Source organism: Anguilla anguilla, chromosome 1, assembly GCF_013347855.1.
Source record: "Anguilla anguilla isolate fAngAng1 chromosome 1, fAngAng1.pri, whole genome shotgun sequence".
Classification (NCBI taxonomy): domain Eukaryota; kingdom Metazoa; phylum Chordata; class Actinopteri; order Anguilliformes; family Anguillidae; genus Anguilla; species Anguilla anguilla.
The window spans coordinates 24,611,891-24,630,887 of record NC_049201.1 but is presented as its reverse complement, the minus strand read 5'-3'; the positions used below and the strand labels follow the sequence as shown (position 1 = coordinate 24,630,887).

The 18,997-nt window shown below is 42.4% G+C and overlaps 1 protein-coding gene across 3 annotated transcripts in view; it reads right to left on the bottom strand.

Moving 5' to 3' along the window:
- The window catches only part of kiz (kizuna centrosomal protein), a 47,669-nt gene that overhangs the window by 10,452 nt on the left and 18,220 nt on the right, over window positions 1–18,997 (bottom strand). For 2 of the 3 annotated variants that reach the window (XM_035435723.1, XM_035435716.1), the window contains exons 6-12: window positions 17,415–17,534; window positions 16,527–16,694; window positions 12,372–12,522; window positions 9,712–9,868; window positions 8,455–8,517; window positions 6,624–6,719; window positions 6,026–6,116 (exon numbers count right to left, since the gene is read on the bottom strand). In XM_035435723.1, coding sequence (XP_035291614.1) covers window positions 6,026–6,116; window positions 6,624–6,719; window positions 8,455–8,517; window positions 9,712–9,868; window positions 12,372–12,522; window positions 16,527–16,694; window positions 17,415–17,534 — 846 coding nt within the window. The remainder of the gene's footprint in view (window positions 1–6,025; window positions 6,117–6,623; window positions 6,720–8,454; window positions 8,518–9,711; window positions 9,869–12,371; window positions 12,523–16,526; window positions 16,695–17,414; window positions 17,535–18,997) is intronic. The other variant, XM_035435731.1, reaches the window with a different exon arrangement.

Genomic DNA, 18,997 nt, shown 5'->3' with positions numbered 1-18,997 from the left:
AATGATGAATTATTGCCATGTTTTAGAAACAGAACCTCAGTGAACCGTGCTTGTGTAATACAGATACAGTACAGAGGTTGCAACACTGAAGAGACTGAAGAAACTTTGCAAACATTTTTCAAGAATTCAAATTTCTTACACGCTAACAAAAACAAAATGCTGCATCTTAACTTACGCTCAATGTACTGGCCACACGGCAGCAAAGACTATACAACGGGACCATGAAGTTACCGTATTTTATTTGGACCTTGTATACGTTTGACGAGCTTAAACGTATGACGAGAAATGCACAGCCGCCAAACTGAACTTTCAAAACTAAATGAACCAGTAAGCTCACACCATTTTGATCTGGCAGAAATCGCATAGGAACATTACTTTTGTAACATATCTAATATGCACACATATTTGCATGATTTTGTCCCCGTATTTGAGAAGTTTTAAGAGTGCAGGCCGTGGGACGCTCAGAACCTCGATGACTTTAATTTGGTAAATTTTAACACCTGACATCCAATTAGGCAGCAGAAGAAAACCTTTTTAAAGTCGCCATGCTGAAGACCAGGGACTTTCCTCTTGTCATCATGTCTACCTTCAATGTGAAGAAGCAAGATATTGTGCGGGCTATTCAATCCCTTAATTGACAACTATAATTCCTTTTATTAGCTCGTGTTCTGCTGAAAGGGAAAAAGATATATATATATTTCCGTGGCATTAATACATGGGGCATTCTATGAATAGGCCATGCTTTGACTGAGCTGAAAGGAAGCATTTAAACAGCATCTGAATATGGATGATTCCGTCCTATGGAGTTCCATTACCTCAAAAATGTTATTACAGCGTACAATACGCTTACAAGCAGGCTGCTGTGTATATTTTCATATAATGACTATGGACTGAAACAAGCTCGCAATCATACATACATGCCTGTGTGCGTGTTTATGTACATGCACACAAACATATAGGCATATACACAGAGAAAAATTAATAGGGACTCATGGGTTCGAAGCACTGTACATGTTAAATGCAGACATACTGTATAGTGCACCTTATGCTAAATGATTATAAGGTATGACTTTGATCAATGTCAAGATAGTGATTCAGTTAAATGCGAAAAGAATGGGAGTTAAGAAGCCGGAAAGGTTGAGATCTATTAAAACAATACTTGCCTAACACTTCACGCACAATTAGCGCGGCCAGGTAGAAAATGGCGCCTTTATTTACCTTGGCTTTTTTAAGCCTCTCACGCCCACGCACCAATGCTAATAGCACGGGGCACTCCAGCGCCACATGCTTGTGTGGAAGGCAAAAAGGGGCCACCCCGTCACTCCCATCAAACTCCTACTCCCGTTCTCGCCGTGACCCGCCGCAAAATTGTTTTGGACTGTTTAGACATTTAAACGACGCTGGATCGCAGGACTGATTCGCACAAAGTAATCAAAAAGGCGAGCTCTGGCAACGGAGGCACTGCTTTTCTCTTTTTTTCCCTCTTCCTTTTTTATGGCCACGCTCTGGTATCCCGCTTTCCGACCTGTGAGTGCCCTCTGCTGGTTGCAAAGAGTACATACGACTCCGTTTAAATAAGGCGCCGATTCGCTGCCAAAGCCGTGCATCTTCCCCAGGAGCCTGCCTTATAGCTTCTGCTGAGCTCTGGATGAGCCAGGGGACAGCCATTACAAATTTGTTCTAATTTATTCAAAAAAGACCGGCTTTTACGAACAAGACATTGATCGAAGCAAGTGTTCATTCAAGGGTAGGATACAGATCTGAAAACTCAAATCCTGCTAATGTGAATTTTCGGCTTCACTACTGAAACAAAAGTATGCCTAATGACTGATTCACATAATCCGGTAGTTTTTTTTTTTCTGCATAATATATTCCACGCAAAGTAGCTCTCGTTGAATGTATACGAAGAACCTTTGAGAGGCACAAGCCATTTTCCTGGTGTTAATCAAAACCCTTCATCAGCTCAAATGAAGAAGAATTATATGCAATTTATAACGAGGGGAACAATAACAAATATGTTCTGAGGGGTTTAAACGGAATCTTCAACAGCACTGAGGATTGGGAACTGGGTATTTGTCATTTCCCTTTTTTATACAAAACCACAAAAAAACACAAAGTGCCTTTCATTATGCTCAGCACTTTTTAAAGTTTTTTTTTGGATTAAATTAAATATCATGGAATAATTACCATGAATTCAATTGTTTGATGTATATGAACAGAGACACAAGGATGAAAATTGTTTTTTGTTTTTTATGTACATATTTGTATGTTTTTTTTTACAGTGGAAATTAATGGAGGGAATTGCAAAGAGAGGAGAGTACAAAGAAAGAGAGTGACCTCCTCTGGTTGCTGGCTCTCACTGCTACCTACCTCAAAATGCCACACACATCGCTCTCTGCACCCGCCCACACACACACACACAGGCACACACACAGGCATACACGCGAGCACACAGACACACACACACACACCACACCACACACATGAACACACACACATGCATACACATGCGTGTGCACACACACACAACACACATACGTACACACAGGCACAAGCATACACACGCGCTCGCAAACACACACACACACACCACTTCAACGCAGAGGTCCAACTTCTGATTATGACACTTTGTCCACAAGTGATTGGAGGGCAATTGCCTGAAGACATCCCATTTCTTGAAGAGGACGTCACCAGAGGCTCAGCTCGTCCTGTTTATTTATTTTTTATTTTTTTTCGCCGAGCAGGTTCCGGGGGAAACGTACGCGTGAACACGCACGCCGCAAACTGATCATCGATAAAAAAGCGTCCGTTTACAACACCACTTTTTTTTTGTTTTTTAAAGCAGAGCTAAAGTGAAACTGCAGTAGCCGAAAAAATGAAAGGGGTAGTAAAAAAAAAAAAAAAAAAAAGATGAAGAGACACAGTCTGAGAATGCCTACAGTAAAAAAAAAAAAAAAAAAAAAAAAAAAAAAAAAAAAACAGGACAATGATTCTTGGACAAGAGGAAGCAGTGGCATGCACCTCTACACAATGGGGAACAAGTGGCCTTTACATGGAGTACAGCTGCTTATTAAGGCTCGCTCCTTCCCGCGTCATGCCTTTCATCACCACTCAACCACAAAATGATTTTGCTTTGCCGCGCACAATGGCGGCCAAAGATTTATAATGAATGAATCCTTAATAAACTGTTGCCGATCTGTCCGCATCCCCCCGTGATTTATAATACAATAAACAGCACATTCTATAAAGTATCTGTGCTGGGAGGACAGAGAGAGCGAGAGAGGGAGGGAGGGAGATGGAGACAGAGAGAGAGAGAGAGAGAGAGAGAGGAGAGAGAGTGAGAGGAGAGAGAAAGCTGAATATGAAAGACCTCGATTCTCTCCAATGCCATAATAGTGAAATGAGCACATATAAATGTGTTAAGAGTATCTCTTTGCATCTTGTAAAGACTGCATGTATTTAATCTGTAGAGCTTATTAAGACGGGAGTCATTGCTATGCAAAGCAGCGCCCAGTGCTTTTCTCTCGCCTTTCAGCCGAGTGCACTGTTTGGCCAATAGAGCTGGCCCCCCGCCTCTCATTCTGCATTCATAACATGCAACATTTGCACAATGTATCTCTCAAAGGCCTTCTGAATAGAAAGCCTTAATACTCATGTAAACAACTGCAAACCAATTACTTAATGAATCGGGACCCACACATAATGAGGTGCCACACAAAGAGCTATAAATGCATTTTTTGCACCAAAGCCTCCTGCTTTAAACTACAATCCCCTCAGCTGTAGTCCGGGCTTAACTGGCCCATCATAATTATTGTCTGTAAGACAACAGAGGCGGCCATTTTTCTTTTTTTTTTCCTGTATATTTGGGCCCGGGCAGAGGCTCCCCTTTTGATGTCACTCATCAGCTCGCTGACAAAAATAAGGCAAATAATTAAAACAGAAGCCAAGCGGCGCCGGGGCCGCGGCGCGCTAACGCTCGCGGGCTCAAGTGCGGGGCTTCTCCGCGCCACTCGCGGACGCGACAAAAAGCGCGGGGGGGAGCGGCCGCGCGGCGAAGTGGAGCGCTTCCAACGTCGGAGGCTCCAAAAAAAAAATTTCTGCGCCAGGAGGGCGGGGACGGGGACGGGGATGGGATTATGCTAGCCGGGCGTGGCGCTCCCCTGCCGAAATTCAGAGCCATGTCCCGAGAGGTAACCGCTACTTTTTCCTCCAGAGCGTTGCTACATTCGTCTTTCCTAATTATCCTTTTTAGTATGATGTACGCCGCGTATAAATAAAACAAATATACGCAACGTTTTTATGATCAGCACCTCCTTGAACTCCCTCCTTATCTACATGATGATCAACACAATTTTTTGCTGCGTCTACAAAAATAAATTCTAGCACCTCTCTAGCAATAAACACAAAACATTTTTCCACCCCCCCCCCGCTGGCCATTATATCACCGCATATAAAAATGACACGGATCGCGGTCGTGTTAGACAAGAGTGTTGGTTCAGCAGGTAGCGTGTTTTTCACGAGCGCGCGCGCGCACTGTGCCCTTGCCTCGGTGAGCGAAGGGGCTAGGAGGAGAAGAAGAAGAATCGGGCCGCGCGCCCTTGTGCCAGCGTGGGGCCCGGTAATCACTAGGAAATCAAAGGAGATTATTCTCAGCGAGGTTTACCTACCTATTACCTTTGCAAATGGATTCCCCTGTGACAGCCTGCTCAGTGAATTGCTGCTGTGTTAGATCACTTTAACATTTCCCCTTTTTTTAAAATTTTTCGTTTAATTGTGAAATGCTGAGGCCACAACGTTTGAAAAACGGTGACGAAGTTGTGTTGACCTTCGCGTATTTTAAATTCAAACACACAGACACACGCACACTTGTAAAAGCCCTTATTTGCATCACATCAGTCCTCATGTCCTTGCATTTAAAAATGGAAGATAGAAGTTAAGTAGTGAAATAGCCTCGCTAATTTATTTAAGCTCATCAGTGACACTGTGTTCCCAGTCTGCATGTTTCTTTTGCTAATAGCCAGCTCTGATATCACTGGCAACAGTAGCTGAGAAAAGTCTCCTCCATCCTTTCGGCAGTTCCAGCATAATTTCACCTCCCAAAAAAAAAAAACCATGTTTGGGTTAGGCTGCCACTGCTTTTCTTCATCTGTCAAAACACCGTCTGCGGTTCAGCAGGCTCGGAACAAAACGGTCTGAAAGCGGCTATCCGCCAGCAGGAACCGTTAACAAAACATTTACTCCCTGAGCGGTTCGCCTTTTCAAACACTAGACGTTAAACTACGGGGTCAAAGACGGGGCGGAAGTACTCAGGCCGTCGAAAATATATTGACCTCAAAATGCCTTCAAAAGAAACGAAATGCGTTTCATTAAATGCAGACAGAGGATAAGGGTTTTTAAGTGTTTAAGCACAAGGCTCTAAGCACTGGTGATATTTAAATCCACAGTATACTCAGGCTGCCGGTATACTCAGGTGGCCTGAATGTTTTTCTCCACGTGACCACGTCCATCTTGAATCGGTGCACTGGATCCCCGCGTCACCAAAATTCCGCCCAATTGCGACGTAATCGGATCCGCCCTCAGCCTTGAGAGCCAATTACGTAGGTGGAAAGATTAAGTCTCGTCGTGTGTCGGCCAAGGATTTTATTTACGAATTTAGTAATTAACCTGTCAGGCCTGCGTTTGATTTGAAACGCCATGTAGGGTAATGTAGATTTTTAAAAATCATATGTGGAAATAATCCAGGGTCTATAGGGTTCAATCTAATTTCCCAGTTATATTCAAACTCGTCCATCTGCAGCTGTAGATACCTGGTCGGGGGATGTAGAAAACCTCTGGCATTTGACATCATCAGCCGTCTCGAGAGTTTTGTGCTAGACTAGCTTCCTCGGCTTAGCTGCACAGTTGGACAGCCTCTCAAACTCAGGACTTCATTTCGGGACGTGCGATGCAATTCTGCTTTAAGCTCAAAACTGAACCAAAAGCGCATTTCGGTGGCAGACAATCAAGACAAGTTTTTTTTCCTTACCCAACAAGAGGGCGCTCACTGAATGAAGACGAACTTGTTCTCGTCCTATCGTCTTTCCCAGAATTCTCCATATGATGGTTATGTGTCACTCCTTTCAGGGCAAAAATAAAAATAAAAAAAACATTGATAGGTATGTGAGTGTATATATATATATATATATATATATATATATATATATATACATACACACACACCATTTAAAAAGTACAAAAGTACAATAAAGATTAAGAGTAACATGGCTCAGAAACCCTGATAAAACATCTAATTCCTGGCTTAGTTTAAAAAATATATATATTTACTGCACTGTAAATTGCATCTGCACTGCACCCATTTTTAAATGCGACAAAAAAAATGATAAAAAAATAAATATTAAAAATGAAATATGACGCCAGCTTCACTCCTTGACAAGCCTAGGGCAAGACCTATCCATTCGTGCTGGACTTTTCATAAAAAGCCTTTTTTAGGAGTCCTCTTTAAGTTACGCATTTTCTTTTATTAGACTGTTAAATGTACGACTCCTCCCCCATCTCGGCCCCACGCCCACCCCCGCAGTCGGGCCCCGCTGCAACGCGGGGGGCCCCCGCGTGGGTCTCAGTACCTGACGGAAACGCGTCGAGCTCGTCCTCGTCCTCCGGAGGGCTCTGCGGTCGGCGCTGCGTGGCCGACTGTTTAAGCAGCTGATACGCTTTTGTCTCTGTTTTTTGACAAAAAAAAAAAAAAACACACAAAAATGCCAAAGTCAAATATTTGCGCGGGGGGCCTCGGTTTCCAACTTTCGGGCGCCTCTCTGTTTGACGAGGCAACGCGCGACAATACGCTGGGTCTCTGAGACTTTTTGATGAACGGGGTAGGTGGAAAAAAAAAAACACTGAAAGGCTGCCAGGCTGTTAGTTTAAGCAGCGCACACATTACTGCATCGGTTTCCATAAAAAGCAACCGTTCCCCATGCAATGCTACAAACCAGTGTCTGGATGCGATGGCTCCCATCTGGATTTGCTGCTCTTCTCATTTCTACTTCAGAAGCCACTGCAGAGCCAGGATTTGAAAAAAAAGGTCTGACCGGCTATTTTTTTTTCTGCAACCATTCACAAAGGCCGTCTGTCCACTCTAGTAGGGCGCTCTGCGCGTCTTTTGTCAGGAATAAAGAGGGGCCGCGAAAGATTCGTAACGCCATTAAAGTCACTTGGCTGTGAATGCCCTTGCATGCTATCACACCACACTCCGTTTCCAGTGCTTGCTTTCAAACACCAAAAAAAAATTAGAAAAAACAAAAAAAAATCACCAAGCTAAAGCAAAACAAATGGAACAAACTGCCCCCCCCCCCCCCCAAAAGCTCTGGCTTCCGATTTGTCGGAGCGAGAGCCGCGAGCTGAAGCACGTTGACCGCTGGCCGAGTTTTGGACTCGGCTTTTGGCACCGCACTTCGGTTCGCGGCGAGCGCGGAAAACATCGCTCGATCCGCAAATTAATGTCACGAGGCAATAACTAAACACAATCAAGCAAATGGCCGTCGTAACTGCTCGGTCAGAGAGTGCCCCGTGAGTCATTTAGCCCCGGGCTGACAGCGTAGTGGGTTTTGGGGAAAGTGCCAGGGTTTTTATGCGTAAAACGAATTGACGTTTAAATGCATTTTTAAAAGTTATTTACTTTAACGAAAACGCGTTTAATCTGTACTGTAGACCAACATCACTGCTCGCAGCGCACTTACAGAAATCAATCCTTTGCTCAGTTATACATGCAGACCTACAGATGTTCCATAAGACAGTTTTTTTTACCCCTTTCTTTTTTCTTTTTGCTGCTGCTTTTGATTAGTTGCAATTTGTAGCTAGAGTATTCGTTTTTTTGTTTGTTTTTTTTGTTCTTCTCCACCTTTGGATGCCTTTACTTAAAAAGCTCAGTATGAGATCAGATTGCCAAGTGTAATAATAGATGATTTTACATTTCTAAGGTTCTGGCGGGGGCCGGGGGGGAGGGGGGGGGGACGCGGTACCCAAGGCCTTTTCAGGGGAGGCATCGCGCCGGGTTCTTTCAAGTCTCCTCCGCCGCAGCATTGTTTAGAAGATAATGAGAACCAATGACAGACCTTTTACTGCACTCGCTGTCCCGACAATTAAACCCGGTGCATTATGCCGTGGGGGGGTGGGGGGGTGGGGGGGGGTGGATTATCAATTCGGTTCCGCTCCGGGCCCGGTTGTAGGGAGGAAGAAGGATAAGGGAGAGAAAGAAAGAAGAAAAAAAAAAAGTGCCGTTTTTCTACCAAGATAATTAGAGGGACTGAGCAGCTCTTCAGGTGGGAGTCTGACCCCAGATTCACCTTGATCATCCTTCCACAGCAATCCATTTAAAAGACCCCATTATCCGGTGCTGTGGGAGGAAAACGAGCGGAGCACAAGAACTCCGGAACGGCAGGCCGCTCGCTGCCTTTTTACCTCTAATAGGAATACTTTCCACAAAGCTTTCTTCCCGGCTGTCCTCTTCACCACTTTGTTGTCCTGTAAGAAAGAAGGCCCCAGAGAAGAGCTCAGAGAAGACTAGGGGAAGGTTGGGACTTTGTATGCTTCTTTTGTGTCCCGTCTCGTACTATACGTGTGTGTGTGTGTGTGTGTGCGTGCGTGCGTGTACGTGTGTATGCACGCAAACGCCAGAGAAACAGCATTCGTTTTAAGTGGATTTCGCCAGGGCAGAGAATGAGGCTACAACGCAACACCAGACGTTTTCTGAACTATACTTCAATGCCCGTTCCTTCTCCCTTTCATGATTTCGTGCAGTGGTGTTCTTTACTTGTGCAGCAAAGTGACCTGCAAGAAAACTAACAAATGGATAGTTTTCTTGGCCGCAACTTAGCGCTAGCCCACTCAATGTTCCTAGAGAGAGAGCGGCCCACCCAGGGAATGGCAATGGTCACACGATAGATAAAGCCGATAAGGGGATGCGCTCAGGATGCGCTCAGGAAGCTACAGCCCATGAGTTGTGCCTGTTCGGGATCTTATACACAGATGAATGTTTCCTTTTTTTTTTTTTTTGCTTTTGTTGCTTTACACAAAGACATATCATTATGAAGTGTGAGATATGTCAGCCAGAAAGTTTACAAACATCAGCCTGAAAGCTAATATTAATGTTAAAATACACTCTCAAAGAATTCAACATGAATATTTGCTTTTTTGGAGTGATGTATATATAATGTACTCATTTCTAGTATAGGATTTTCAAGTACAGGAGAGGTTAAGTTTGGGGTAACAAAACTGGCTCTCATGTGAGTCTGAAACCACACCTTGCACCTAGTTTATCAGGTGGATGTTCAAATGTGAAGATACATTTGTGTATAAGAAACTACAGACAGATATATCTGTGGCATGGAATATGATACTTCGTCTCATCTACCAGTGATCCACAGTAACTAAGGATAAAAGGGTTGTTTCCGTTTTAAGTTATTTGTTAATACACGTACGTACTTTAGCAGACTAAGTGCCCTGCATCAAAACCCAAATGCGACATTACATTGCAATGGCTTGTATCAAGATAGAAATGATACAGTGACAGAAATACCAGATCGATGACCTTCGAAATTGGCAGACATACAATTAAAATGATCAAGATGCTCCTCCTCCTTTAATTTGTTGTGTATGGACTATGTCATCGCACAGACAGCAATGGCGATGGCATAAGCCGCGTAAACCTTTTCTTACCGTGGGCGTAGGTTTCGTGCCAGCCAGCGGGCCTGGCCGCTTTGATTTCACCGCCATCGAAAAGGAGAGACGGCAGACCGCCGGACGACTCATCGCTGTCGACGGAGGCGGCATCTCCGCCGGCTTCCTCCAGCATGACGCTCAGGAGCGCTTCGGCCTACAATGGGGACAAATTAAAAATAACTTTCCATTGCTTCCAAATGGAGGACATAAAAGGTAAAATCGAAGCCCCTGACATTTTGTAAAATAGGCATTATCGAGAGCGGTTCTTTTGATTTTCTGTTACTTCTGCAACAGTCTGGCGGCAGGCAAAATTCATTTAAAAAAGTTGCGCAAGCAACAAAAAATAATAATTCCCCGAGTTCCCCTAAATGGAAGAAGCCAAATTAAATGTTCTGAGCAGGATTCTATGAACATGCATATGTAAAACTACTAAAATAGAACGCAAAGTTACCAGGTCAAATCTCTTTTATTTCAATTCTTCTGAGGAAGTTTCATTTTATTACCTCAACCAACAGAGTTGATGAGGGTTATGTTTTCTTCCCATTCAATCTGTCCATCTATTTGTCTGTCTGTCTGTTAGTAGGAGATCTCCAAAAAATATGAACGAATTTGCTTGAAACTTTGTGGAAAGCTTAGTCATCATGGGGCAAAGAACTGATTAGCTTTTCACAATGACTGGTCAAAGACCAGGCATTCACACAAAGGCATATAACTTCCAAACTGATTCACGTAATACCACAGTACTCGTCGTATTACAGCCAAAGGGGGGAGTGGTTGTGGGCGTGGCTTTTCACAGAAATGCATGTAACTTCTGAAAGCATTCACGCAATACCACAAAACTTTGTGGAAAGTTTGGTTTCGGTGTTTACACCGATTGGCCGAAGTTGGATGTAGCAGTGGGCGTGGCTTCTCGGAGGGCATAAAACTTCAGAACGGATTCATTTAAGACCATGAAACTTTGTGTGCCTATCAGCAGGGGAGAACTGGACAACTACTTTCCAGACAAATATAGTATTGATTGGCCACATGATATCGCCACAATAACCGACTAAAATGCTTAAGAGTGGCTGAAAGTTAAACAGGCATATCTCATGTCCAATTTGAGAAACAGTCATGAAAATGTGTGCATCTCCTCATGTCAAGGACATGGAAGAAATGATATCCGAGATGTGGAACTGGCAAATCTTGACATAGGGCATAGTGTTGGTGGAAGTATACACTCTATTGAGTGCCATCTTCTAATTGGAAAAAAGTGAATATTCTCGGGGCTCAAGGGATGGGCTAAATCTGAAAAACACACATCGAAAGATTTACTGTGGGCCCCCAGGCTCTCACTAATCGATAATGGCTGATTGATCAGATACAAAAACACATTTGCGATAGTACACTTCCAGAAGTGCACTGTAGCACAGCAACTTTCTATGCATTTACACAGTTCACGATCACAGCCATAAACATCGAAACGTCCTAATGATGGCAGGCTCCTATTTGCTGTTGCCACGATACCACACACGATACCATCGTACGGCACCCCCGCTCTGGACTGGTCCTCTCCCGCACGGTGTGGTACGTACACAACATGGCTGAGAGACGAGGTGTTCGGCTCAGGTTCTCCTCACAGGCCTGAGCACGACGACAGGGGGACTTATGCTGTGCTCTTTCCATTGTCTGCTTAAATCTGGAGAGCACTACAGCCACTCTGGAGCTCCAGACCCGAGCCAGTGCAGACGGTCCCCTAGCAGCAGGAAGCTCACTTAGGACTCCGCCATTACGGCTCTGTCACTTCTTAAATGAAAAGGGGGGAGGTTTTCGCAAATAAGAAAATCATCTTTTTTTTCCCCTTCCTTCCTTCCAAGACGGCAAAACTAGTCTAATTTATAAGCATGACGGTTCATGAGATGCCACTTGCAGGCAAAATGCAAAGCTTTGTATATATTTATACGCTCAATGTATCCGTTCAAATTGGCCAAACTGTCTAAAAATACTTTTTCGCCATTATGGAATTATATTGTTATAACAATGTTGATGGGATCCATAATTATCAGATGGCATTGCGGGTTTCTGCCTAACAGAAAATAGCTTATAATGGTTCGTAATGGAGAAGATGGCCGCATTATATAACGTTCATGTTATGGAAGGCCCTAACGATCTGTTTGACCTTTCCTTCAGCAGGCCTTTGCCTTACATATTCACTATCATTTTCTGTTCAGTTAATTGGACATTCTACACTGGAAAGGCAATGAAAGAATAATACAGAAGACTTGTGCCATATACAATATCTGTAAAAGTTTGTTTCTTTTTTTACGCAGGCCTGGATCAAACGAACACTTTGCTTCTGAACAAATAAGGAAAACAGCGGGGTTTTTTTTAAAAATTTTTTTTAAAGGTATCAGGCAGAGCCTTGCCATTTGTGATTAGCACACGGGTCAAAGTTTTGCTTTGGTCACGGTCTCCGTGCGTAGCGATCTGACGAATGGGCGGTCCCCCGTTCCGGCGTGACGCAAAGGAGGTGACGTCCGCTCGCGCTGGTGAATGCGTTTTTTTGTTTTTGTTTTTGTTTTTAACCCTCCAATGGCTGCTTTTCAGTTGGGGCGAAAACTCGACTTTGCGCGGATGCGGTCAGGTAGCTCGATGCAGCCGAACGGAAAATAGACTACCTTGTCAGCGTAAGAGGCACCTTTCTCCACCAGCAACGGCGCGAACAGCTTCGCGATGCCGTCGGCGGCGAGCGCGCCGCGGTCCCGCAGCGCGACGGCGTGTCTGAACCAGCGGTCCCACAACCTGGCTCCGTCGGCGGACAGGCAGGACCTGCGGGGAAAGCAACGCGCGGGTGAACCGCGGCTCCTCAAACGCATTAAGGCAACCGACAGATTTATTCAAGGGAACCACAACGGTTCTCCGAAAAGTCCTGAGAGAGTGTTGCTTGGACATACCTGGCGTCCATCAAGTACTTTCGCACAAGCACGATTCATCCAACCCATTTAAAAAAATGTTTCATTTGTTTTTCTGTGAGCTTTTAAATGATGTGGGTTAACTAACAGCATGACAGGCAATGTCCAAGAATAAGCCAGACCTGATTACACCTGTGCCAAACAATAGATTCAGATGTGTTAAGGAATCTCCCAGTCAAACGTGCCCATTTTAAAGGGAGGCTCCAACATTTGAATACTTCAAATGTGTAAGTAGAAGAGGGTGAAACCTGTGGGTTATTTGGTAAAACTAACCAAAAAAAGCAAGCTGTCATACTGACTTGTTAAAATCCTATTTAAAACCTTCATTGTTAAGTCAAAGAGGACACTCAACCTTTGATTTTTATAATTTTGATCACACATTCAGCTGCAGCAATGTATCTGTAGGTGCCAACGACACCTGGATTAATTTTCAGTGCTAATTTTTGTCTGAAAACAGGTCAGCGCAGTGGTTTATATTCATAAGTTAATCAACACATTCAATACACAATTCAATTTAATGTGATACAGAGGAAGGTGCTCTTATTTGTTTGACACTTAAATGTGCATATAAATGATTTTATTTTATTGTGCTTAACAGGTGGAAATATGCAAAAAGTACAAAACTGTGCGATTAAAGCAGCAGAAAATTATCAAACCAGTTCAATCCTTGGGAAAATGAAGGCTCTTGCCTAAACATTCGCTGCATTTTTCCATACTTTTTCCACTTTGAACATTTATTTTTCAGCAGGTAAGCATAATAAAATTTAAATTGCTAGAACTTCTGTGTGGAACGCTCCTTCATCTACTGCTTTCTAGCTGCACACACCAGCAGCATTCACTATTTACTTCAATGTATATTAGAAGAGAAATTTCAATAATAAAGAAAGTTTAACAGTTATGGATTCCTAAACAAATTATGTACAACTACTAAAATTAAACTTTTGGAGAATCCAGCTCAGCTTCAAACAGCAAAGATTGCACTAGTAATACAATACGCAATTGAAATATTAAAACAATCAATAAGAACCGTAAGAAAGTATTTTTTGTTTGTTTTATTATTTTTTATTATTTTGGAGGAAACAACATATTAACAAACAGTGTTGCACACTGTTTATGCGAGCAAAACCTGTCAAGCGGTTTCAAATTCCATTCCCTGTGATCACAAAATGGACAGATTACGCCATGTTCGATTACAATATTCGCAATCATCATTTATTAGTCTTTAAGGTGATGCCACTTTAGTTCACTTTTGGTGATTCATTTCAGAGTATGTTTTCAGCCAGGTTGTGGGCGTGTGATGAAGGGTATTTGAGATATGTATAGTTTCTGATGACCTGCTGGCGTTACAGTGGCTGGTATAGGGGCATTAAAGTGTTTGCAGTCTAATGCAAGAAAATACACTATCAATACACTGGAGTTACCGAAGTGTCTTTTCTGTGCCACAAACCCCCAAGTGCCCCAATACTAGCCACTGTAAAGCTGTAAAATATCTATACTACCCTTCATCACATATTAAAAGTGTATTAGCCAATTGGAAACATACTAAACATAGACATTAAAAACTGCAGAATGTGAACACTATCTCTTTCATGTAAAAATAAATATAAAACATCAAACACAGCATTTTATATGTGATATTGTATACATGACCAATAATTACTGTAAAGCAAAGCCTTTTGTTCAGAAAATTCTGTAGTTAGTTAAGGAGTAACTAAGTTCAAAGTCAACCAAGTTATTTATCGGTTATTTCTGCAGCAGTTCCTCAAACTTTAAAGTTCAAGGCCCCCCTGTGATCATTTTCTGTCTGGCCGTGGCTCCCCCCAATGATTAGCCCCAGCGCTAATCCAGCGCTGCTTACATTTACTGTGCGCAACACCGAAAGGACAGTGATGCTACAGAGCAACTGAAGGCCAGTTCAAAGCGAAACACAGATTTTTTCGAGCTTTGCCATTTCCAGCTAATCTGTCGAGGAAAACTAATGAGGAAGGAGCGCCCCGCCCCCTTTCAAGTTTGAGAACCCCGTAGTTAAGGTTGCGATTTTTCGCACTGGAACATTTACAGCCAATACGGCCTGGTCACACAACGCAATACGACAAGACACGCACCTCTAATTCGCAAGACGATCAAAACAATGGTTTTTTAGCATTGTGTTTTTCACTGCATTAAACATCCTCATCGTTATAATCTGAATTTTATCCGTCATCATATCTTTTGCGCTAACAAAAAAGTTTTCGGTCAATCCTCAGCACAAGCACTGGTAAAACGTTGGTTGTCCTAGCCTTGTTCTCCAAACACATTGTAGGAACGACTTCAAACACCTTTAGCAGGAGGCCTATACAATCCAAAGCCTTCAAAACAAGCTGAGTTTTAAAATAAGAAATGTTTATACTTCTATGTTGTTATTTTTATTTTATAGTAATTTCTACAGTTTTCATTGCAAACAGGTGTTGGAGGCAGCACTTAAAAGATTTACTCTGCCAAACTTGAAAAGCAATTAACAGCTCTTCCAAGGTGTCGGTCGCGCCTGGATTTGCACATGCAACATTGCTGTTTAAATTTTCCAAGTTTAAAAAAATCTTTTTAGATAATTTACAAAACCCCACAATTTCACATCTATTTTGCAACTTAATAACGGTTTCTCACTGTGGGCCGACATTTGCAAGTAGGCTTATAGGACAAGCATACATTTTAGATTTTTTTTCAAGCACGCTTTCAATTTGTGACATCCATGACCTCAATGACTCCATAACTTATAGCATAAGCTAGACATGAAAAAAATGCAGCACACAGTACTCTATCCTATATGCAGTAATGGTTCTGAGAGTCTCAGGTCTTTCTATGAACAAACTACAGGGCAACACAAGCGAGTTCAGAATTCTCTAGAAGACGGTCACCGGAGGACCGGGAAAATCGATGGTATAATTATGCCCATCGGTCCTCCAGATCGGGGTCAGTGTCCTTGTAATCAAGGACGAGAGTCACGGATAGGTCACCTCATTCGTTTATGACACGCAAGCTATGGTGTTAAGGTTGCCCATGTGACCTTTATATCTGAGGTGGCTGGAAACACACGCACCGCCAGCTCAACAATGGAAATTCCTCGCTATTTCCTGTCCTTTCCTCTTTGCTGACAAAATGGACAGAAAGAGAAAAAGGAAAAAAAAAAAACTCATCTCTCTGGTGCCTGAAAAGGGTATTTCACCTTTCTATCTTTTCAACCTTTCATTTAGACACTTTCAGAGATCAGTGTGTTGAACTCTTGTGAAACACAGATATATCTGCTTTAAATTACTCGCCACTGGAGATTGGATTTTACAGTGTGGACAAATAGGGGGAAGTCACCGAAGCCACAGTATATGGGACTCCATTAGCCCTGTGAGATGTGTGTATCTGATGCTCTATACGATATTTAAAAATAAACACTTTTCGCATAGAAGAAGTTGCTTTTTCAGACCCATTTTATCATTTAAAAACATCCATTCAAAAACATTAAAAACAATTAAAAACATCATCCTTGCTATTTGATGGCAATGAAACATTCACAATAATGTAAGTGCCCAAGTACACAATGCCACTAATGTATCTCAAAAAAAAAAAAGTTAGTTACAAATTACAACTGGCACCAAGAGATTGTCTTTTTTTTTTTACATGAATCATTTCAATTTCACCAGTAATACCAGCATCCTAGACCAGTTATCCAAACAGATACAGTAATATGTGCTTCGGCAACCGTTGGCTGTCCTTAATTTTAAGAGTGTGTCGTAAGGCAAGCGGAAGCCACGAACGGGGGGAAAAAAATCTAAAAATAACAAAAACCCAACCACACATCAGACTGCAGCTTAACACAAGAGCTCGACTCACCTGATTCTGCCCTCCTCTGCCGCCACTGTCCAGCTAGCGCTAACCACCTCTCGGGGCAACAGGCACCCCTTCGACGTGTTCCATGACAGCCTCTGAAGCTGGTGAAGGGCAACGGCTCCACAGGCTTCAAGGTCCTCGTCATTCAGGGCAGCGTTCCCGTTACAAAGGCTGCCGAACACACACACACACACACACAACCACGTGAGCCGTTTCCACAGTCAGCCGGTCAATATTTTGGGTCGCCGCGGCAGCCACGGAATTGCTCCTCACGCACCGCGACCGGTCTCGATTAGCCTTTGGGGGTAAGGGGGGGGGGGGGGTTACACACAAGGCAAAGGCCACGGCTAAATGGCTATGAAACAACAGCACACGCCAATGAGCATTTCCCCCATTTTGCCTTAATAAAGAGGCATAATCAGGCAACAGCTGGAAACCTTTCTTTCCTTCCGCCCAGATTTTCGCATCCTGTGATCCTTTCTCTAACATTATAAAACACCATTTTGTATATAACACACATAAACTTAAACAAGTCTGGGAAATCTTATGGCTTAAAAGAAAAACATTTCTATAAAAATGTACAGTTAAACAGTTAACCACAAAAAAAAAAAACAGGAAAAGGTTAAGTTTACAGCTGTCATTTACAAGCAAGCATTTTCTCCCTTGTAAACAAGCATTTACAAGGAAAAAAGCAAAGAATAATTAGAACCCAAGACCCTAAGACCTGAAGGAGGATTGCAAGAGTTGCTGGTGCTAAATAATGACACTTGATTGAGAGCCCTCTAAACACCAGATAGTTTACTTTGTTGCGGGTTAATATCAATAGTAACCGTGCTGAAGTGAAAGGATTTTCACTCTAAGGCAAATAAGGGTGAGGCGAAAAAAGCTTACCTTATCAAATAGCTGAGATGCTGCTCGCTGACAGATGAGATTCTATACACCTCTTTTTCCCTTTCATCTAGCCTTTCTTCAATGCACTCCAGTAAATGAAAGAATCCCTCCAGCGACAGCCTGAAAACACATCGCAAGAAAACAATGCAATTTCTCTTCGCTGATATAAATAGTGTATATTGCCCCTGTGACACAGAGCATCTTACCAAGCATTTCTCCCGACCTACACTTGCTTTTGATTCCCTTATGTAACACAATTTGCCATGTAATGTAAACCAAGTTATTCTTGAAAAGAATTTTAAGATTTATCAGATTTTTGAAATTTTCCATTATCCCACAAATTTTTTTAGGGATGATGACCCCATTTTGAGGTTGGGCCTTGTACTGCCATGACCTAAACATGGAGGGAGGGAGGTGTTATATTGACAGTGTAGACCCTCAATATTTTGTAATAACTAGACTTTTCTTTAAAAGGCTTTTAGTCTTTTTGCTTAGAGGGCTAGGTTTGAAGCTGAGGCTGTCCCGACAAATGTTTTCCGGCTAAGGAGACAGGAAAATCTTAAATTCACCAAAATCAAGTGAATCTTTTCATATTGCACAAGCCCCTCTAGACAGGCAAGGTGATAATAAGGGCCTTTGAGTTTGAGTACACAACATCCACACAAAGCAAAGCACTGACTGCGGCACAGAGTGTATACAGGAACTGGAGAGGAGGGAGGAGCCAGGAGTTGTAGGAGTTTCTCCATTATAGTCTACGGGAGATTGAGAAGTGCAGTCCACTGGATGCCATATTAGTCGCTGGAACGTTGGCAAGCAAGCGTTGCAATCGTTCCATAAGCGTTACGTCTGAGTGAAGTGAAATCAAGACTTTGGAAACTTTTTTGGGGAGGAACCCTTGAGGCCACTCTCTCAAAATCTCTAGAGACATTTATGCACATACACTATGAATGAATAAAAGATATGAAACTGGCATAACATGCTGGAAATTATGATGGTACTAATATACTTAGGATCCATAATCTGACTCTAAAAAATGCTATTTACGAAATACAGAACCAAACAACTAATAGCTGCAAGCAGCAATTATAGGGTCCAAGCACAGAGGGCCATCTGCCAATCTATAGGGCCACAATGTCTATTTTTTCCTGATTAAAAAATATATATATTTGTAAGCATTTGGACCTCTGTACTGTCACTTGGCTTGATGCTCAATTTTGTATCGTGGGTGTCAACGTGATTACCAAGTTACGTCATATTATGTTGCTAATTATAAGCATTTGTAATCCCCCAAGTAAGTTCATTAGCTTGACATTCTACCATTATTTATCATAACAACTTTTACGTTGTCATAAGACTAAAGAACATATGAGACATATGAGTTCTTCATTAATGTTTTCACATTGATACACAACTTAGCAAACAAAAGAAAATTATTTTTAACTAAATATTTTCAGAAAATAAACAATGGAGCAAAGTTTAACATGGTGGATATAATGAATTGTTGAGGCAAATTTGTGAGGATGCACATCTATGTAAATGTTTTTTTTAAAGCGTGACTCAGAATGCAAAGCCCCGTTGACAAA